This window comes from Trachurus trachurus (assembly GCF_905171665.1).
Source record: "Trachurus trachurus genome assembly, chromosome: 8".
NCBI lineage: Eukaryota > Metazoa > Chordata > Actinopteri > Carangiformes > Carangidae > Trachurus > Trachurus trachurus.
In genome coordinates, this window is record NC_139905.1 from 6,263,354 (window position 1) to 6,286,360 (window position 23,007).

Consider the following 23,007-nt stretch of genomic DNA (forward strand, 5'->3'; position numbering starts at 1 on the left):
TATAAAAAAAAAAAAAAAAAAAAAAAAAAACTTTATTGTTGAACTTGCACCAGCTGATTGGATCAATAAAGTCACACAGCTGATCGAGGCTCCCTCTTTCCTCTCACTGATAGAAAATAAAGTCAAATTATGATGATAAAAAACAGATGATGGTTTTAAAAAAAAAAGGAAAAAAAGGCGAGTCTGTTCATGTTACACACTGAACTGTTTCGCCCCCCTACACACACACACACACACACACACACACACACACACACACACACACACACACACACACACACACACACACACGCTGAGTGGAGGCTGTGTGACCCAACATGCAGTTGAGTCAAGTGAAGAATGAGGAAAGGCTTCAAGTAGCTCAGTCGCCTCCTGCCCCGCTGCGCTCCGCTCCTCTCCGGCCATGGGCTCCTCTCTAATCCGCGTCGTTCTCCTCTTTCTCTCCGTGTCACATGTTTACGGTAAGATGCTTTTTATTCTTTAATACTTGGATCAACTTTTTCTCTTCTTTTTTTTTGTAAGTCTCACCTGTAGAGGCGGTGCTTCCCCTTCCCCTTGAACCCGGGAGGGAAGTCAGCACCTCCATCTCTGAAGGCGGTGATATCGAAACTGATCAATAGTACCTATGTGTGTGTCGCCTATTGATGTTGAATAGGAATAATTCACAGTTAGCTGAGCTGGGAGTGCAGCAGCCGGTGGTTGTAGTACAGTAATTGCCTGTGGCCGCTTCCTTTCCTTATAAGGGAGTGAAAACTGTTTCCCAGAGCTGCACGAGCCCCTCCACATACAGGCTCCACATCACCATCAGCCACTCAGAGTCATTATAATTAACTATGGGAACACACTGACATGTATGTGGAGTTTATGGGTTTACTTTGTCCTCCATGAAGACAGAAACTAACTTTGGAAATAAATAAGTAGTACAAACTAAGTTATTTTTTTTAACCAAGTCTGAAGCCAAACATCTGGTTTATTAGAAGAAAAAAAACAGCTACTCAGCCTTATCAGATCAGTGTGTTTACTTCAGGGGCCCTGGTTTATGTGAGTGTTTATATATAATATCAAGTATATATGCTGTATATGGGTCATTCCAGAATTGGAGGACATTTAAGGACTGAAAAACCTCAAAATTTTACTATTTATTTGATAATTTTCTGCTATATATTTAAGAAATACAGGTAATTAATCATCAAATAATTATGTTTGGCCAGCTCAGGACTCAAAGTGACGCTTTTTATTAGATATTTTATATATTGTCTGTGCTGCTTGGTGCAACCCTGTTACCAATACTCAGGAACCTGTAAAGGTATTATATAAGTATTTATCTATAAATATTTGCCAAAATACATAATAAATATAATCATACACACTACCAAAATGACAATAGGATAAACCCCCATGAGCTGATACAGTCATTTAAGATAATTTTAAGATAAATTACACAGTAACAGGGTTGAAATTAGAGTAACAGGGTTGAACAAAGTAACAGGGTTGAATAGATTAACTACTTTTGATTGTAGATTATGACATAAATCGCAACCCTGTTACTCTGAAGTAACAGGGTTGCAAGTAACAGGGTTGCAAATCAATGCTTATGTCAGCTGTTTAGCAGAAGAAAGATGCTAGCTATGGAATGTAATGTTACTGTAAGGTTGAGAACAAACTTAGTTATTTAAAGGAACAAAGAAAACTTTGAAAATATTTTTGCCTTATTCTGGTAATATGAGTAACAGGGTTGCACTGGTTAGAGTGACGCACTCAATCAGGGCAGACGGAATATGAAAAATATGAAAAATAGAAGAGAGGACTTACCTTGTGTCTATCCATGCTATTATCTAACAGTTTGATAATACAAATTATTTTGTGTCATGTGTCTCATACTTCTTTTTCTTCTTCTTCTCTGATAAAAAGGTTTTGGTAACAGGGTTGCGTGGATGTTGAGGGACACAACTTTAGTGCAAAATTACTTTTATTTAAAATATGTTTATGATTAAACTAAGTGTTTTTACACTTACAAAAGACATAAATCAACAAAATCATACAAAAAAATTAAAATTTTGAACTTATTTTAACCGCTTTATTTGACATGCAAGTTGGCCATTAAGAGGGTGGGACAAGAGAAAAAGGCCATTTTAGGGGGTGCTTAGAGTTATTTTGTATTTTAAATAATATTTTGGAACCAGTTTTTGTATAACTATATTTATATTTTGTCTCAGAGTAATTATAATTTTCACCACAAATGCAAGTTTTGGAATTTCATGCATGATTTATTGAAAATGAATGGGTGGGACATGAAATGTCCTCCAATTCTGGAATGACCCATATAAGATTCTTCTTGATTCATATTCGGATTCACACTCACAGAAGTTGTGTGTGGGTGTGTGTGTGTGTGCTTGTGCTATAACTCCAGTGAGCCACACCCGTAGACCGCAGCAGATAAGACAGAGGTGGACAAAGTTCAGTCCAGTACAGGTGAAAACTGGTGTTGAATTAACATTTTGAACCTTGAAAAATATGTTGCAAACTTCTTGTAGACAGGAAATGATTAAGTTTGGTCGTAGTAAACACAGCAGAAGTTTGGATGATGGGTTGGGCAGCCAGGTGAGGCCAAGTTCAACCTGAGCTGTTAGAAATATGCAAATACAACAAATACAACATCATTAACAGCGGAGGGAATCACAGTTTATCATCTAATAGGTTTTCAAAATAAAAGACTCACTCTGGCTGAGTTTAGTTTGAGTTTATTTCAATCAGCAACATTTATTAGGAAAAAAAAAAGAGCGGTTTTGAACTCTACTAAATCCATACATTTTAGTCTCTGTGATTTTATAAACAGTGCATTGGTGTGTTCATGATATCCTGCTTGCTCTCTTTTGCATAATGCCTGTATAGGTTTCTTCTGTAGGTGTTTCCCCATACTTCAACACAATAAGTCAGACATGAGTGTACAATTCAGCGTTTGCAATGATTTGTTAAAAAATTATGGCTGATCATCACTTCTAGAAATGTGTTCTCATGTATCTTTCCAATTTAACGCTATCAATCATTAACTCTGACTAAACATTGAGCTTCAAAGTAAGAGTAAATTTACTCAAATCAGATACTCAAAAGTAGGCCTACAGATACTCCAACACTGAGCTTCTTGTGCAAGACTGAATGTTTCAGCAGCGGTATCAGTGTTCGTGTGAGTTGCACAAGATTGCTCATCCATTTCTTTATAAAAATGTGGTTAGCAAAATTATCTGTGTGTGTGTGTGTGTAAGGAGGAAGGAAACATATTGATGCACTGATGTGTTTGATGTGATCATCATCATCGCAGGTTCCAACATCTGTACCTCACGAGGAGTCACCACTTGTCAGCAGTGTTTGGCTGTTCACCCGAGCTGTGCATGGTGCTCTCAGGAGGTAAAACACACACACACACTGAGAGACACACACATCATATACACACACACACAGAAAAGGTGGTTAATCATGCAAGTCGTAACAGAAACCCTCCTTTCTCAACCACATTCTTCTTGTTGCTGTTTGTTCTTGCTGACTCCTCAACCAGCTCTGCACAGACCGTCAGTACCTGGAGGAGACAGGGGGGAGACTGGGGGGGAGAAGCCAAAGTCTTATTCCTCTAAACAGAAACACGCTGCAGTGACGACATTATAGTCTCAGTTATGTTTGAGCCTGAGTAGGAAAAACATCTGCTATGTATTAATGTGTTTATTGCTGATTAATCAAAACGTAATAAGTTTGAATTATTGTTTTGTTGATGTATAAATGACACGATTATCAGTTCAGCCCAGTAGCTGTTGCTCTGTCATGGCCGACAGTTTAGGTCGGAGATGGTTGTCACTGTGACTTTTCTCAAAACAGAAGAACTACTGTATCTCTTCCCATGTTGTGGAGCTCAGCAGAAACAACAATGACGGTTTATTTTAAAGCATCAAGTTATTCTGGGAGACACTTTATGAGCCTCCCATGATCTCATAACATATTTGTCTGTTGTGCTCATCAGAAGAAATAAGATAAATAACTTTTATTGTCAAATAATCCAAGTACATTTTCAGAATAAATGCTTATTAAGACAAAAAGCAAATTATTAACATGTTTTTTTAATGTTGCAACCATCACTCATCTGTGTTGTAACTTTAGGGTGGGGGTCGGTTGCAACACCTCAGTTCTTACAATTGCAATAAGCTAAGTAAGATTAAATGTACAGGCGTCGTTGCCATAGCAGCAAAGTGAAAAACAAAACAAAACAAAAGCAAAAAAAAAGCCCCTTTCTACATCAGTTCTTACAATTGCAATAATCTATGTACAGGCGTTGTTGCCAAGCAGCAAAGTGAAAAAACAAAACAAAAACCAGCTACATCAGTTCCTTCAGTGTTTTACGCAGACCGGATGTGGTTGTTTCAGGAGTTTGGTAAAGGTGGAGCCGGCGTTTCCCGCTGCGACCTGAAGCAGAACCTGCTGGATGGAGGCTGCATCTCGACGGCGCTGGAGTTTCCCTCCAGCAGCATCACCATCCAAGAGGACGCTCCGCTCAGCGACAAGGCCTCGGGCGCCGCCGACGCCGTCACTCAGATAAAACCTCAGAAACTCCACATGGTTCTACGACCAGGTACGTTCACAGCGAGCAGATAACATGCAGCGTCACAACTAGCAAATAAAAAAATATCTTGGAGTTTTATATCTGTAAAATAACATACGCACACAAACATACACACAAGGGGTTTTATGTAGGGTAGTAGGGTTTCTTGTTGTCATTTTCATTTGTTTTACCCTTTGTCATGGAAATTTTGGTTCTGCCAGTGGCAAGGCAATTTTATTTTTATAGTCCGTTTTTACAAACAGTTTGTCTCAAAGGGCTTCACATAGCATCATAACAACATCCTCTGCCCATAAAACCCTCACATCGACTGAGGAAAGACTCCATGGAAAACCCTTTTACTGTAACAGGGAGAGGGATGGAGAGTCAAAGAACAAGACTGGAGAGGTAGCATGCACCCAAGTTTATTCTCTATAGAGAAGGGAACAGAACAGAACAGACTACCTTACCACTTATTACAAGGAGAATACTAATCACAGCAAATTTCCACCACACCCTTTGTTTTATTCTATTTTATTTTATGTTATTTTATTTTACTTATTTTACATACGTTCTTTGATGTAGATGACAATCCGATTGTGCAGATTTAATGTACGTTTTTGTTGACTTGTCTTGTCTTTTTCGTGTTGTGATTGTAGATGTATGTTTAAATTGGTTTTAAATGTGGACCCCAGGAAGACTAGCGGTGCTCTAGAGCGCAACTAATCGAGATCCGAACAAATAAAACAAATAAAACTTCTACTGCTGATGCTGCTGGTTGTAGACTCATGCATCTGTCTGTAATGCCCCCTCCCCCCCTCCTCTCAGGTGACTCCCGGCGTTTCACGGTGTCGGTGAAGCAGGTGGAGGATTACCCGGTGGATCTCTACTATCTCATGGACCTGTCCTTTTCAATGAAGGACGACTTGGCTCGTCTCCGCACCCTCGGCAGCAAGCTGGCCGAGGCCATGGGCCGCAAGACCAGCAATTTACACATGGGGTTCGGCGCCTTCGTGGACAAGACGGTGTCCCCGTACATGTACATGCATCCTCCAGAGGCGGTGGTGAACCCCTGCTACGGGTAGGTGGAGGAAGAAAAAGCTTGATTTATCTGAAATGTTTTTTTTATTTTCTCCTTCGCTGGTTTTTTTCTCATCTGCCTCTCACCATATGCAGAATCAGTCAAACCTGCCTGGCTCAGTTCGGGTTCAAGCACGTGCTGCAGCTGACGGAGAAGGTGGAACGCTTCACCGAGGAGGTGGAGAAGCAGCAGGTGTCTAGAAATAGAGACGCTCCAGAGGGCGGATTTGACGCCATCATGCAGGCGGTGGTGTGCAAGGTACACAAACTGTAATCACACACAACATGCACACCTGCTCAGCACTGCAAAAACTCAAAATCTTTCCAAGAATATTTGTCTTATTTCTTGTCAAAATGTCTCATTTCTAGTCAAAACTAATCTCTTTTCTCTTAAAATAAGACTCATCACTTAAAAATTAGCTTGTGCATTAGCATTTTCACTTGTTTCAAACAAAATTTCACTTGAAATAAGTAGAAAAATCTGCCAGTGAAAGCTAGTTTTTTGTGCTTGTAATACTTGCTCCACTATCAGATTTTTCTACTTATTTCAAGTGAAAATATGCTTGAAAGAAGTAAAAAGTGTCTAAAAACAAGCTACTTTTTATGTGATGAGTCTTATTTTCATTATAATTAGATTTGTTTTAACAAGAAATGACATTTTGACTAGAAATAAGACAAATATTCTTGGTAAGATATTTGAGTTTTTGCAGTGAGTGATGTGTGTGCATACACTCTGGTCTCTCCTTCACTCACTTCATGTGTTTCTTTTTGTTTTTTTTCCTTGTGCATCATCATTAGGACCAAATAGGCTGGCGCCCGGATGCTTCACACCTGCTGGTTTTCACCACCGACGCCAAAACTCACCTCGCGCTGGATGGGCGCATCGCGGGCATCGTGCAGCCCAACGACGGGCAGTGTCACCTTGACAGTGAAAACACTTACAACAAAGCCACCGTGCTGGTAAAAAAAAAAAAAAAAGGCAGAAATTTGAAGTAATTTCAGGGACTAGCTCACTACGAGGCTTTTACAGCCGTGTGAGTGGTTGCACTGACTCTGCTCCCTGTGTCTTCCAGGATTATCCCTCCTTAGGGCTCATGACCGAGAAAATGTCTGAGAACAACATCAATTTAGTTTTTGCTGTGACGAGCTACGTGGTGGACATCTACAGGGTGAACACACTGTGCTGCTTTTTGAATTTAATTCAGCTTTTGATTCATAAAAAAAAACACTAACACTCAACGTTGCTGTCACAGAATTACAGCAGACTCATCCCGGGAACAACGGTGGGAACGCTTTCCGGCGACTCTGCGAACGTTATCGAGCTCATCATAGAGGCTTATGAGGTGAGGACTTGAACTCAACACGCAAATGAATGTTATTTATCTCATCTAAGCAAGTTAATTGAAGTGTGATTGATTAATTGATTGATTGATTGATTAATTTTGGGCAGAAAATTCGCTCTAAAGTGGAGCTGGAGCTGCTGGACGTCCCGGAGGAGGTGAATCTGTCCTTCAACGCCACCTGTCTGAACGGAGAGATCATCCATGGACTCAAGTCCTGCTCCGGCCTCAAGATCGGAGACACGGTACGGATCAGTCCTGCGAAAAGCAGCTTATTGCGTTTTGTTGCTAGGCGACACCTAGTGGGGCAAAAGTGTTATGGCGTAGCATAAAGTCTGCGTCCGGAAAAGAGGTTGTGGTGAATTTAAGGGTTGACACAATTCATGAATTTGACAAAGGACAATTAAGGAATTTGAGTGGCGTTCAATGTCCCATGTGACTGATGCTGTTTATATTGTAACCATGACAACAAAGACTGTGTAATGTTGAGGAAGTAGGTGCCTTTAGTTTAACCCCAAATTATAATGTTTTTCCAAACTTAACTTGTCTATGTAATTTAAAGGAATAGTTCACCAAAAAATGAAATTCAGTCATTGTTGACTCACCCTCATGCTGATGAATACTCCGGAGTAGTTTTTTATTCCTCAAAGTGCATCTGGAGACCTGGGAGGCCGGTTCGTAGTCCAACCAAAACTTTATATGAGAGTCAATAGGGACCGACACAAAAACACCCATAAAACTACACAAAAACCATCCTCCTTACTGCTCGTCCACTGCAATCCAAGTGTCCTGAAGGGATATAGATATATACTCAAGTACAGAGGAAAGCCAGGAGTATCTGTCTGGATAGTAGCCATCCTCTTAGCCCTGAGTATGTCTGGCTTCCATCTGGTGTGCGTTTATGTGCCCCTAAGGTGAAGAAGAACAGGTACAAACATTCATTCATCCCCTCCTCTATTAGGATACTCAACCTGTTGGAACAGGGTCGATGATGTTGTGATGTTGTGATGATGATGATGATGATGATGATGGTGGTGGTGACGGTGATGATGATGAAGATGATGATGTTGATGTTGGTGATTCCACACACTGTGGCTGACACTCACTTGAACTGCCTGTTGTTGTTTATGTGATAGCTGTGATCTGTTGTATGTGTGACGATTGCATGTATAGTAATGTTTTTAATTTTTCTACACCTACTGCAATCAAATTGCCCAAGTTGGGACAAATAAAATTACTTGACTTGACTTGACTTGATAGTCCAGAGTTTATTCAAAACGACATCATTTAGGCAAGTCCGGTCGTGTCCGCGTGCATCGCGTGAACATGAGAGCGCGCCCCAGGCAAATTCAATTCAGGACTGTTCAAAATGTCCTAAATGACGTTGTTTTGCGTAAACTCTGGACTATATCCCTTCAGGACATTGGATTGCAGTGGACGTGTAGTGTGGAGGAATATTAAATGGTTTATGTGTGTAGTTTTATGGACGTTTTTGTGTCAGGCGCTATTGACTCTCATATAAAGTTTTCGTTGGACTACGAACCGTAAAAAACTACTCTGGAGTATTCATCAACATGAGGGTGAGTCAACAATGACTGAATTTCATTTTTTGGTGAACTATTCTTTTAAGTGCCGAAACCCACTAAAAGGTTTGATAGGTTACACTGCTGTTGGTGCAGTCTATATGTTTATCATTATAACCATGACAACCGTGGTCTAGTTGATCAGAGTGTTTAGAGAAGGTTTGAGGACTTGGTCCACAAATGATCACAGTTGTGTGTCCTCGTCCTCGTCCTCAGGTGTCCTTCAGCGTCGAGGCCCAGTTGCGCGGCTGCCCCAAGGAGAAGAGTCGCACTTTCACCATCAAACCCCGGGGCTTTAAGGACGCCCTGGAGGTCACCATGGACTTCGCCTGCGGCTGCGACTGCGAGGCCGCGGCCCAACCCAACAGCCCGCTCTGCAGCGCCGGCAACGGGACGTACGAGTGCGGCGTGTGCCAGTGTCACCAGGGGCGCCTGGGTCCCCGGTGCGAGTGCTCGGTGGAGGACTACAGCCCGTCCGACGACGTCAACTGCATCCCGAAGCCGGGAAGCCCGATCTGCAGCGGCAGAGGCGACTGTCTGTGCGGACAGTGCTCCTGCCACTCCAACGAGTTCGGCCAGGTGTGGGGGAAGTACTGCGAGTGTGACGACTTCAACTGCCTGCGCTTCAAAGGGCTGCTCTGCTCCGGTGAGTAGGTTCCTCTCTGACTGTCACGATCAGTAGTGTTGTAGTAGTAGTAAGACCACTTCTTCAAGGTCTTGGTCTTGTCTCGGTCTCGGTCGAGCTCAAGGGGGCAGTTGTCGGTCTGAGAAGTGAAGCTCACTTCCGCGTTCAAAAAACTGCAATCCCCTCGGCTTCCTCTGGGGGCTGGTGTCAGAAAGCAGCAAATCTCCATAGACCCCCATGTTAAAATCGCTGACTTTACATCCTCAATAAACATGATTAAAGCCTGGTGTCAGAACGTTTTTTGGTCTCAATCGATAGTTTCTACCCCCGCACACACTCTTGGTTTATGTAAACTAATTTAATAACTTTAAGATCATTAAAATTGTTCTACAAAAGTATCTGCTTGTGTAACCATCTGAAAAACTTTGTTTTCAAAAGGGTCAACAGTGGGAGGAGACTTGAGCAGGTTATGTGCTGTGTTCTTCTGTTCAATCCGAACTTTGTTTGAATTAAACATGGGATAGTTTTTATATAAAATTATCTTTTCCTTTTAGCTGAGGAATAATGTAAATACCAAGCCACGTAATTATTATGAGGACTGGTGCAAAAACTCAAAATCTTACCAAGAATATTTGTCTTATTTCTAGTCAAAACTATCTGATTCTACTTAAAATAATTAAAAAGTAAAAAGTAGCTTGTTTTTAGGCACTTTTTTACTTCTTTCAAGCATATTTTCACTTGAAATAAGTAGGAGAACCTGATAGTGGAGCAAGTTTTTCTTTCTTATTACAAGCACAAAAAACTTGCTTTCACTGGCAGATTTTTCTACTTATTTCAATTGAAAATTAGTTTGAAACAAGTAAAAATTATCTAAAAATAAGTTAATTTGTAGGTGATGAGTCTTATTTTAAGTGGAAAGAGTTTAGTTTTGACTAGAAATTAGACATTTTAACAAGAAATAAGACAAATATTCTTGGAAAGATTTTGAGTTTTTGCAAAGTACTGAATAGCTACAGTTACGATCTAGCATTGGTTTGGTTTCGGCCTTGGACTTGTTCTCGTCCTCTTGGTATGCTCTGGTCTTGGTCTTGATTCAGTCTCAGGTTAGGTAGCCTTGACCCACAAAACTAATGATCAGCGATGTTGTTCTTCTCCTTTTAAAACCCAAGCCACACTGCTACAACACTTACTGTCCCTGGTTTGTGTATCTAAACCACGTGTCAACCCCAAATTGCTCCTGATGGCTGATCCAGTGTGGGGATGTGCTGTGGTCTATTTACCGTGACTAATCAAAAAAACACTGGCATGTGCTGACATCACCGTTCTCTTCTTTTGGGGTTTGAAACACTCCCTTTATTTTATGCTACCATTAACAGGAAAGATGAAGTCGCCCTCCCCTTCCTTCCTTTTCTCTTCTCTCAGGCCTCATCCAGCCTTAATGAGACACACTCTGCTCATTTCCAGTCACCCTCGGTCTGTAAACACACCATTGTCAGTTTACATAGTTTCCCGTTACTCAGTTTGACAAATCAAAAAAAAAAAAAAGCTTTCTCAAGAGGAATGTCCCATTATTATGACTGTCTGTGCTTGCTTGTAAAAGGCTCGTAAATAATTGCATACTTCAACTGCCGAGCGTAAACAGTGGAGTTTACAAATGACCGGTTCTCAGTCGGAGAGCACACCCGATTAGTGCTGCCCGAGTGTCCTTATCACTCACAGCAGTGGGGCACGGCGCTCTATCACTCCCTATTACAAGTCTGCACAGCTCAGTGTACGGTTACTCAATCCCAGTGATAAAACTTTAATAGGCTTTGTCGCTGATTGATGTATTTCAAAAGAAGTGTGGTTTTGTGATTATAAGGAGGGAGGCAGAAGAGAAAATAAGTTTTATCTTCACATACATAAAGCAGAACAAACCTAAGCAATAAGGCAAACTCTGATTTAAATGGAGATTAGCTCGGCTCAGGACAGTTTGAAGGAAGTGAATGAGTCCCAAGTCGCATCATTGTTTATTCCTAGATTTATCTATAGTTTTTTTTATTTTATTTAATGCACTGTTATTGGCTCAGTACTTGGTATCAAATGGTATTCAAAGTTAAGGTACCAGAATCAGCATTGGGCAGGAAAAAATGGTCTCATCTCGACTGAGAGACAGAGACCAGGGTCAAAACGTGTAGGTGGCTCCGCCCCTTTTCTGACACCCCCAAATTTAACTCTCGACATGAAAAAGACAAGATAAAGTGTCATTCAGCTTGAAGTAAACTAAAAGGACAGCATTCAGAAGCAGGATGTTTGACAGTGTGTATTCATGGAATGACTCTAGTGGCTGCATCGTGACCTCAGGAGTAGATGGAGCTTAATGTGCGTGTTTTGCTAAAGCTAAAATTTATCAGTAACTTGGCAGGCTTTTATCAACGAGGACGGGTTTAGGAGTCTTTCTGAAAGGGAGTGTGTTTTTCCTGAATAACAGGCATCAAACTATTCAACACTGACACCGAGGGCTCTGGTTCAGACACTTGGCCCAAATCCCACACTCCCACACACCAACACAGACAAGAGCCATAACCAATGTGAGAGAGTCCACAGAGCTTAGTTCGGGCCCACGGTGCATTCATGACGTAGGAGCCTTTAAAGACCCTCGGCGTCCCTCGGCCCCAGCTCAATTGAAGCTCCATCTCTGTGATATTCCCTGTGGGTGTGGATTTCCTCCTCCGCCAAGAGGCTGAGGGAACAGAGCGGCAGAGCAGCAGAGCAGCAGAGCAGCCAGCGTGGCCCCAGGGCCCATAAATATGAGGACGGCGAGAACAGGAAAGTTTGCATTCCTGTCCTGGCAGTTTGCCCAAACTCCTGTCTCGCTGTCTTTGTAGTACATATATCTTTCTACCAATCCCTCTCTTCCTCACAGCTGTGTACCTCTCTGTTTTACAGCTCTGTCTTCATCCCCTACAGCACGGCCGGCACATTCATCCACCTCATAGCCGCCTAAGCATGTGATTCATGGGAAGGATTACTTTGTAGTCTCACAGGGAGGACGGGATGATGTAAACCTAAAAACCTCTCTTTTTATATGTGTGTGAATCAACATAATGAGATCAGAATAATGAGAACAAGACAACTACTATCTGTGCTGCTGCTTTTGTCGACTTTCAACGCTCCACGCTGATCAGTTGTTTGGATTTTAACACAACGTGTCACAGACTTTTCTTGTTTTCAGAGGTTTTTCCCTTCATGTCTGTGATTCACAGAGACAAAGATTACTCTCTGCACATCACAGTGTTAACTATTAACCAGTGACAACACCATCAGTAATCATCCTGTCTCTGCTATAAATGTGACCTTAAAGAGAAGCCGCTGTCGTTGCCCGGGACATTGTTTCCTCGACTTTACAACACTGGATGATTTGTTTTGAGCACTGGAATTAGGGACCCTTGAACCCTCTGTGATATTTCAACCCCCCCCAGTCTGATCCAGCTGAGCCGTGACTCACCCAGTTTGCTCTTAGTCATCCGGTGCCAAATCCTGTTTGGTTTCCTGCTAAGAACGCAGTCGTCTCCGGGGATCTGCCTTTGTTTCTACGGCAGCTTGATGTGCTGAGGTGAGGTGGTGGCTCTCCAGTAATCCGGGGAGAAAAGCTTGCCTCCAGGTTCTGTCAGCAAACAGCTGTGTCATCATAACACTGTTCCTAGAGTGACCTGGCTGTTGTGACAGAAATAACACTAGACAGTGCACAAACAGAGCTTTAATCACACTTTATGCTTATTACTTAGTAATTACACAGTTGTAGAAATCAGAAGCTACGCCTGTCTGATCATGCAACATGTTTAGAAAACATACCGGTTAATAACTCACAGACTTTAAAACACAGACACACTCTGTGATTCATTTTCCAATTGCATAATTATTACCTTATGGTGCCGTTTGCTCGGAGTCGGCCCCGCCCATGTGATTACAGCCACGAAAAAATATGTATTAAGATAATAAGAATAAGAATATTTTAAACACAAACATACTGATCTTTTTTTATTTATTTCCAGATCACGGGAGGTGCAGCTGTGGCGACTGTGAGTGTGATGCCGGCTGGGAAGGAGAGAACTGTAACTGCACCACACGCAAGGACACATGCATGTCCAGCATCGGGCTGCTGTGCAGCGGCCGCGGGAACTGTGAGTGTGGCGTCTGTCACTGCACTCAGCCCGGAGCCTACGGAGCCACCTGTGAGAAATGCCCCACCTGCCCCGACTCCTGCACCATAAAGAAGTGAGTTAACTGTATATTTCATATATTATATAGGCCTGACTGGAATTAGATCTTTGGGGCTGATGCTGATATTCTAAATAAAAATTCTTTATTTACTTTAGTGGATCAACCAATTCAAGGACATTATTCATAAATTAAACTCAGACAATTTGCAGCAAAAAAAAAAAAGTCGTCAAATTGGTTCCCATCAGCAACAGCATCAGTTTATTTTGAAAAGTGCTGGGGACAATAACGATATGCTTGAGTGAATAGAGTAAATATGCATTACAGTGTATTTAATCATGAAATACGCACAGGTGGGGTGTGACAAACTGGTACAGACCACTGTGGTCAGTGATCACAGGTTTCTAACCCATTTTCTGTCATTAGGTTGATGTTAAGTTAATTAACGTTTTAAAAAGTGGTGGAGACAAAATTTTTCATGACAGAAAGTTCTCTTCCCCAGCGAATCTGACGCCTGCTTATTAGCCAATGCAGAAGCTGACACAACTAAGAAAGACTTAGCACAGATATTAAAGGCGTGATGGATTAATCATCTAACATCACGGCGATCAGGACAGTCGTCGTCTAACTGACCAATGAAATGACAGGTGGTTATTTGCCATGAAAAGACTGTTAAAGGGATAGTTCAACATTTTTGAAAATTGGCCCATCGCCATGATCCCCCTAGTAATAGCAGTAGGTTCGTTACCTTTAATTGTTGGTCCAAGCTGCTTTTAGATCGGGGGAGAAGAATACCGAGCGGCGCAGCTACACTACGGAGGCTAATGGAATTTCTTGGTTTTGCTCATCAAACTCAGCAAATACACAACCAAAAAACTCAAAAACGCTGTGGTGGACAAGTTGTGACCTGCACATTCACCACGCTATGAGATAATAGCGGAAAGTTGCGAGATGGAGTTGTTTTAGAGGCAAAGTCGGACTTTACACTCTAGACGGCTGCTCGGCGGAGTGATTTCAAAAGCGCCTGTTTACTGCAGATACGTCCGTATACTACGGCACTGGCTGAGGTGCGCACACTGTGTCCCTCCGACCAGTGGTTCACTGAAGAAAGTAGTTCCGAGTATTTGCTTCACTTCTCTTAACTTTCCGCTATTATCTCATAGCGTGGTAAATGTGCAGGTCACAACTTGTCCACCACAGCGTTTTTGAGTTTTTTGGTTGTGTATTTGCTGAGTTTGATGAGCAAAACCAAGAAATTCCATTAGCCTCCGTAGTGTAGCTGCGCCGCTCGGTATTCTTCTCCCCCGATCTAAAAGCAGCTTGGACCAACAATTAAAGGTAACGAACCTACTGCTATTACTAGGGGGATCATGGCGATGGGCCAATTTTCAAAAATGTTGAACTATCCCTTTAAGTGATGATTTTGAAGTGGATTTGTTCGTTCCTGATGAATCCACCCTCCACCTGAACAGCTGAATCTGCGTCTTCATGTCCGTCCGCTCTGCAGGAAAATAATCTACCGTGCTGTAAAGAATTTGAGAGTTTGTGATGTTTTAACATTCCTATGACGATAACAAACTACGTTAAACAAATTCACAGAGTGTTTTCACGTACAGCATAAAGAGGCCCACCCTCTCCCAGGGCCTCAACACGCAGCACAGACTGTATTGTACCTCTGCTGGTTTATTTTGATGCATGTGCAGCCAATCTAACCACACAATGTGCTCTGTGTAGTGTATGAAGGTGACAATGTACGACTGTGTTTGCAGAGAGTGTGTCGAGTGTCAGCACTTCAAGAGAGGCCAGTACACCGAGGCCGAGTGCAACCGAATCTGCAAAGATGAAATCATAGTCGTGGACGAACTGAGTGAGAAATCTTCCCCCCTTCTTTCCACCTTGTGTAAATAAACAGAATATGAAACCAATAACTTAATCATGTTTCTTCCTCCCACAGTTTTCCATGACAGAAATGCGGTGAATTGTTCGTACAAGGACGAAAACGACTGCATTGACCATTTCCAGTATTACGAAGATGAAAGTGGCAAATCCATTCTGTATGTGGTGAAAGAGCCAGGTACTGTTGCACATCATTAAGACAGAGTAGTTTGTTCTTAAATGTCATTTCATTTCCTCTCCCTGGCGAGCTGCAGCATCAGCAGACAGAGTTTTATTTTATTTTTTCTTAATGAACTCCCTGTGTCTGGTCTGCCAGAGTGCCCTGAGGGCCCCGACATCCTGGTGGTGCTGCTGGCGGTGGCCGGAGCCATCCTGCTGCTGGGCCTGGTGGGCCTGCTCATCTGGAAGCTGCTGGTCACCATCCACGACCGCAGAGAGTTCGCCAAGTTCGAGGAGGAGAGAGCCAAAGCCAAATGGGACACGGTGAGAGAGATTAGAGCTGCAATTAGAATATATTAACATGTGCTACCAGAGGAGCAGCGACTCCTCAGATAAAACCAGTCAGTTCTCTGAGAGACTTCAATTTTCTCAGTGACGGCAAACGACACGTGATCTGAGGCTGGTTCATGAACACAGAGCTCATCACCTGTGTTTTACTCCATCATGTTCAGGTTCTGTTCTTTAAAGGGACAACGAGGAGTTTCTCCATCGGCAGAACGAAAAATTCTGCGACAATAAAAAAGTCTCATGTTAATGTGGATGAATCTCCGCTACCCACACTTGTTAATGGGCCCATTTTCTATAAATATATTGTTTTGTCTCTATCGTTATTTTGTTATTATTAGTGGTGGCGGAAATGCTGGGCGAGCCAAACAGTGTTTCCTTACTTTCGGTTTTGCGGCGAGTCATGAGAATAACGCCGCCAAATCGCCGTTCATGGTCGGAACTACGACGGTATCTGATCGTCTTTGAACCTCTGACTTTAATTCTTGATGAATGAAAACATGAGTCTGTCTTGCGCCGGTCAAAGAAATTCACGGTGCGCGCGGAGGCTCATAAATGTAGTGTGAAAACAATTTGCTTTTCCAAAACTCCTCGTTGCCCCTTTAAGTTTTCCAAATTAGACCCACTTTTCCTACTTTGTCATTGGTTCAAGTTTATAATCTATTTGGTAATTGTCCTGTTCTGATGGTTGTTTTTAATGCATGTTGGTCTGCAGACAGTCACCACCACACATGAGTAGAAGCCCATAGGTGATGATGAAGCAGGATTTCTGTTGTATAAGTCTATATTTTGTTTTTTTAGGAAAATCCAGACAGACTCTACTTTTAAAGTTATTTCTCTATTCATCAATAGATTATGAAAAAGACATTATAACATCTAAACGTCTAAAAAGGAGCAGGAAGAAGCATAAGATTATTTAATCCCTCTGCTTCTCCAGATGTTATATGTATGAAAAATATTCTTGCATATTAGTTTTTACTTTTTAAATGCACATGCACATGCACATGCACGTTTATACAGCCATGAGGGAGCCTATAGTTTGTATTTATCAACTAGACGTACTTCATTAGTAAAGAACCTTTGTTTACAGTTTGGTTCAGTGACATTTCGGCTCAATAATTTATAAAAAGCACAGCAGTGAATAGGATGTTTTTGTTTTTAAACACTGAATTCATTTACCAGTAGTTTCTTCTGCCACAGAGAGACAGATTTGTAGGTTATTTATGGTCATAGACCGGGAGATGATGTATTTTTCCTCCGATACAGAAATGTTCCTTTCTTAAAGATCTGGTCCTGTTAAACATATACATTCTACAGTTATACTTGTCTGTTTCCTCTAATGGGGTAAGGACGTCTGATATTTGAGTTCACTTTTACACTTTGCTTTATTTCTCACGACCACGTAAGTGGTATGGAGTACAAACAATAAAACAGTACAAATAATCAGACATAGCAAGAGGCAGTGGGGGCTGTACACATCTCTGACCAGGACAGAGCAAAAACTATCACTTAAACAGAGGAAGAACACGTTTCAGAAAGGCACCTAGCTTATAAATAACTTTTGTTTTATCAGACTGTAATAACAAAATTAGTTTAAACATAGATGGGCGACGAACATAGTATTTAGGGAGGTATTTTTCTCTTAGATATACAATACATGTGTTCTTGCATTCAAACAAAACATGAAACTCATCACCAATCTGGCCGTCTTTGCATAGATCACATAACCTCCGACTTCTATCGAGTCCTTTATACCTTCCAATAAGTGTGTGTCTTCATCCCACAGGCGAACAACCCTCTGTACAAAGGAGCCACCTCCACCTTCACCAACATCGCGTACCGAGGGAACTAACGAACTAACCACCGCACGGGGACGAGAGAGAAAACTCAGGGCTCAACGACGAAGGTGGGATGTAGCAGCAGAGATGGAGAGATGGAGAGATGGACGAGTAGGAGCAGCTCACACTGTCACGTGACAAGCTACTGTCGCTGTAGAGTAGGTACTGCTGTCAGACCATGTGATGACACAGTTGTACATAGTGTAAAGAAAAGAACTAATGTTAATATAAGTCACAGATGGCTGCATGCTCCTGGGTGTTTTACATTTTAGACTTTGTGCAACTGCAGCAATTTTTTTTTGCTGCAGTGTCACGTCAGGTCACACTCGTGGGAACTGCTGCTGTCGCCGTCGTGGTGTTTTTTTTTTTTTTTTTTGGGAAACTCTTCTACCACTGCAAAGTCTGTCGTTTTTTTTACTATCACGTTTTTATATTTTGCTCACAATCGAACAGCATTAAGAAGACAGACGTCACAGAAAGCACAGACGTGTTTGATGTGTTATTTATTTACATCTGTGCCTTGTTGCATTTGAAAATGCTGTAGTTGTTTCTCTCAGAGTGAAGCTGAAAACGTTTTAAAGAAAAAAAAAACAGGAGTGCAGCGCTCTGTGGAGAAGTTAAACAGTAACTGTGGGTTGTTGTTTTTTACCCTGGAACCTATTTTCTGGTGTTTTGTTTTTGTTGGAGAGGGGGGGGGGTTGATAATTGATGGGAACAAAAAGCTTTCAAGAGTCGGTCGAGCATTGACATACAAATAACAGAAGAACGAGGAACCGGCCGCTAAACAGCTGCTGCAGCGTAAACAACAGGGCATTTGATCGCATGGTAACAAAGTACGTCTACTTTAACTTTAAGAGTCTGTTTTGTGCCCGTGACAGAGTCAGATTGTTATTTTAAGTGTTTGCTGACGTTTGTTAGAGAAAAGAACTCTGCTGTTTGTCAGCTCTCTGTCATTTCTACCGCCGGTTCATTTGTTTGTTAGTTTAATGTGTTGAGATGCAAAGTTCTCAACATCCCAGCAGCCAGGCAAACATGAGACGATAAATAAGGATCCAAATCCCACCAGTGTTGGTTTACAGTGATTAAAATGTTATAAATGTTTTGACATTTGGTTTTTTTTTGTGTGTTTGTTGGGCTTTTTAAAAAATGTTTATAGTTTTATTTGTGTTTTAAAGGGATAGTTCAACATTTTTGGCAAATTGGCCCATTGCCATAATCCCTATAGTCATAGCAGTAGGTTTGTTATCTTTAATTGTCGGTGCAAGCTATTTTTAGAACGGCAGAGCAGATACGCAAGCTGCTCAGAGCTACGCTACGGAGGCCAATGGGATTTCTTGGTTTCCCTCATCAAACTTGTCAGATACACAATCCAACAACTCCAAAACGCTCTGGTGGACAAGTTGTGACCTGCACATTCACCACGCTATGAGATAATAACAGAACGTTACCAGACAGAGTTGTTTTAGAGGTAAATACAGAGACTGCTTGATGAAAAACTGCCCCTGAAGGCAACGCGCATCAGCTGTTTTGCATGAGTTTACCTCTAAAACAACTTTGTCTGGCAATGGGCCAATTTGCCAAAGTGTTTAACTATCCCTTTAAAACGTGTTCTCTGTCCAATCATTACTGAACTGTAACTTGTTTGGTTTGTTCAGTTTTTCTACTGAAATACAAAGTTCTGTATTTGTGTAAGTATTTGTACATGTGAATTTTTTGCACAATGAAAAGCATCGGTTATGATGACATGGCCTGACTGTATACTTGTCTGTTTAATTGTTTGTTGTACACTCTTTTTTTTTTTTTAAGAAGCCTGTGGTTCAACTCTGGTTCTTTATTCTGAGGGAATACATAAAGATTAATTACACCTAACTTCGCCAGCTTTTTGCGTGTGTGGTTTTTTGACTTTTGGGTGTCAGAGCTTCTTTTAAAGCAACAAGTGCTTGATAGGCTACTAAACTATCTGAAGAGATAACTAGCTCTTTATTTACACTACTCACAAAAAGTTAAGGATATTTGACAAGAATCTCCCTATAAAAAGTTTATGCTACAGTGATATTCTATCATGAGGCCTTTTTAGTCGAGGGATGCAATGGTCATTTCTTTATCTCAAACAAAAGCTAACAACAGTGGTGGCTATAGCACAACAAACATCTCAATGTCTCAATAACTTGATCAGTTTGATCAAAGTGTTGTCTTGGTCTCATATGTCAAAATGTGAACATCGATAGAAGAGGACTGTATACAAGTTGTCATTGAACCAGAACATTTAGTGGTTCAATGACAACTGAACCTCTAAATCAGACGGTGTTTGTGATTAGTTCGAGAACAGCATGTTATTCAATTAGGACTGAAACACTGAACAATTGGACATGTGCATTCAAAAGTTTAGAGAAGGTTAAAGCGGTACTAAAGAACTTTCAGTTTTGGTTGAGTTTGGCGGCGCCTGTGGACCAAAGCGGTAGTGTTTTGCCTGAAGGAAGACTCCATTTCCCATGAACACTAGCGTGAAGCCCTGTAAATATCCCGCATTAAAATTAACAGAAGACATCAAAACTAAGTTTCTGTTTCCAGTGGATCATTTCAAAGTGAAAACACAAACATAATCCATTGCTAAAGTGCCGTTTTGCCTGTTCCCTCCATGTTGTGACTCGCAAAAGTGAAAGTGAAACTTAAGTGAGAGCCGGGTTCCTACCATGCTCCTCAAAGCTGCTTAGTGCCAGAGAAAGAGATACAGACCCCCTCAGACCACGACAGAGGTGTCATTCAACTTGTTGTAAGTCGATGTATCATCACAAAAGTTATGAAAATATTTTATGAAGGTTGAAAAGTTCCTTAGTGTTGGTTTAAATTAAGTTAACCTGTAAAGGTTACAGTGCATTTTAGGTGCATTCTGAAATTGAATCCAAAAGCCAAACATCCCTAACTTTTTGTGAGTAGTGTACTCTACAGGCTATTTTGTCTTTGGCATGGCGCTCTGTCTTTCTGGTGTCCAGGTAATGTAATGTGCGACCGGAGGGTGCAGCGATGCAGATCCAGCTGAGATCTTATTTAGAGCCATGAATGAATGAATGAGTCCATGCATGAGTGTGTTTGCAGCAGCAGCAGCAGCAGCAGGTATCTGTAGTTCTGAAACTGAAGCCACAATTACATCTGGCACAGCTGATGGTTAAAAGTTTGAGCAACCTGCCGCACCTTATTGCAAAATAACCACAGATACCCCCACGATTATCACATTACACCACTGTCATGATGTGACCGCTGATGTCTAGGCCTCTGTGCTCCTGTCTCACAGGAGAAGTCTGAAATTCTTGCAGCAATAACGTCATCTAATCTGGGGGGAAGCACAAGAAGCCGGGGAGACACACCTCCCTCAGCTTATCACATCATCAGTGAATGGACGGCCCAGTTTGACCACACCTCTGGTCCGAGGGGAAGCAAACCAGGTCCCCGAAGGCTGTTGGCAGAAAGAACCACCCTCAGTCTTGCTGTGTTAAGAGGGCAAAGTGAAAGGAATGGATCTGGAAGGAGTCCAGAAACAACAGGAAGAGGAAATGGAAGTACAAGACAGATGACAAAGAGTAACACTAGGCCACACAAACGATGACGCTCTTTAACCAATCAGAATCAAGAGGCTCAGACTGGTAGAGAAGGAGAGGGAGAGGGAGAGGCTGGAGGAGGCCAAAGCAGTTTCCAGCCTTTTATAGACTCAAAACACCCACACACACACACATACACACACACACACACACACACACACACACACACACACACACACACACACACACACACACACACACACACACACACATACACACTCCCCCTCAACACACAGCACTTAAACATTGTCCCAAGAATCCGGAGATTTCCTTGTTTGGTTCTCGCAAAGAATCTGAATCATATCTGGAGATCCTCTGATATGACACGTTAACGTTGTGGCGACCGGAGCGAAACCAGCCCAGAATTCATCAAACATGGGGTCATAGTTTGAAATATAGACGTGATACATCCACAGATTCTGGGATATTCAGCACAGTATTGAAAGGAAAGGAGGAAACTGAGGGTGGGAGCAGAGGGTCACAGTGGCTGATTCAGTGAATGGAAACACTGTCTGGACCGACCGTTAGGAAATCAAAAGGAAAAAGTTGCTGTCATACAATTCCTTGCTACTCTCTTGTCCTCTGTGTGTTTTTCCCCTGTTTAGTTGAGCTGTTTTATCTTGAAGTCCAGTGGTTTCCTGTGTGATTATTACCTCATGTGTCTCACCTGTGTCTGATTGCACCACCTGCGTCCTGCCATGCGTTGTATTTTCTCCCTCGTGCTATCTGTTCCTGCCATCGTGTTTTTCCCCATGAGTTCTTATGTTTCAAGTCTCTTGTTTTGTACTTTGTGATTTTTCTCTTGTACTTTGTGTTTGCCCATTGACCACTTTTGTTGGTACTTTTTTTCTTTTTCTGTTGTACCTTTTTAGTTCACCTTTAAAAAAAAAAAACTTTTGTTGCCCATTACTTGGAGTTCTCTGCTTTTGAGTCCAAACCCTGACAGCTACAGCAACATTTAAAAACGACACGACATGGTAGCTGGCTGCACCACAGACAGATCAACAATATGACAAAACACTGAGGTCTACACAAAACTGTTGTTTCACTTCATCGCCTCTGATAGAGGGATGCGCTAAAGATAACAAATGTATATAAATGTTAAAAGTGCAGGTGACAGGAAACTCTATTCTTAATCTGAACATATGATCTCATTTCCTTATTTCTTATTAATTTTAATGGTTATGATCTCATGCTCATTTCCTTATTTCTGTTTAATTTTAATGGTAATTTTTTCTCTCATTGTTAAACATTTTAGTCCTTTTTGTCTTTTTGTTGTTGATTCGTCATCCATTTGTTATAAATAAAGTTGGTTTGAAAGTAAAACTCAGTGTGAACAGTTGGATATTAATCCTCATTCACATCTGTCCTTAACCTCCAGATGTTTTCCATCCAGAGGCGTTGGAAGTGGAGGTCACATGACCCACTCTCCTGAATGAGGCACAGGTGCATTCACTGTCCTCAGTTAATTCACAGTTTTTTTCTGTCCTTTGTGAGATATTTGTCCTGTTTTTATTTTTATTTTTAAATTAAAGTTGTTTCACCTTCAGTCACTTCAATTAACTCTGACGTGATTACAATCTGTTGACTCGTGGGATGTGTCAGTTTACTAATTAATGTTATTTGAGATGAGTCTGTAATTAAGATAAAAGGTGAAAGACACCGTGAGAATGACTCTACTCAGCTGCACTTGACTCTGTGTGGTTGTTTGACATACAGTATGTGTCTCTTTACCACCGTCTTTCACCATCCTCACCAGCATG

General features: G+C 41.6%; 1 protein-coding gene across 1 annotated transcript; it reads left to right on the top strand.

The window, feature by feature from the left end:
- Positions 1-391: 391 nt before the first annotated feature.
- On the top strand, positions 392-18,265 carry itgb3a (integrin beta 3a). The gene is made up of 15 exons (XM_083977958.1): positions 392-461; positions 3,320-3,405; positions 4,411-4,615; positions 5,411-5,663; positions 5,759-5,921; positions 6,461-6,622; positions 6,736-6,831; positions 6,916-7,005; positions 7,113-7,247; positions 8,802-9,231; positions 13,245-13,467; positions 15,180-15,277; positions 15,365-15,484; positions 15,623-15,789; positions 17,597-18,265. Exons 1-15 carry the CDS (start codon positions 404-406, stop codon positions 17,660-17,662), a joined length of 2,352 nt encoding a protein of 783 aa, XP_083834084.1. The 5' UTR covers positions 392-403; the 3' UTR covers positions 17,663-18,265.
- The last annotated feature ends 4,742 nt before the right edge of the window (positions 18,266-23,007 follow it).

Coding starts and splice junctions, on each gene's coding strand:
- itgb3a (XM_083977958.1), top strand. CDS start 404: ATGGGCTCCTCTCTAATCCGCGTCGTTCTCCTCTTTCTCTCCGTGTCA. Junction 6,832..6,915: donor ACGTGGTGGACATCTACAGG/GTGAACACACTG, acceptor TTGCTGTCACAG/AATTACAGCAGACTCATCCC. Junction 9,232..13,244: donor CAAAGGGCTGCTCTGCTCCG/GTGAGTAGGTTC, acceptor ATTTATTTCCAG/ATCACGGGAGGTGCAGCTGT.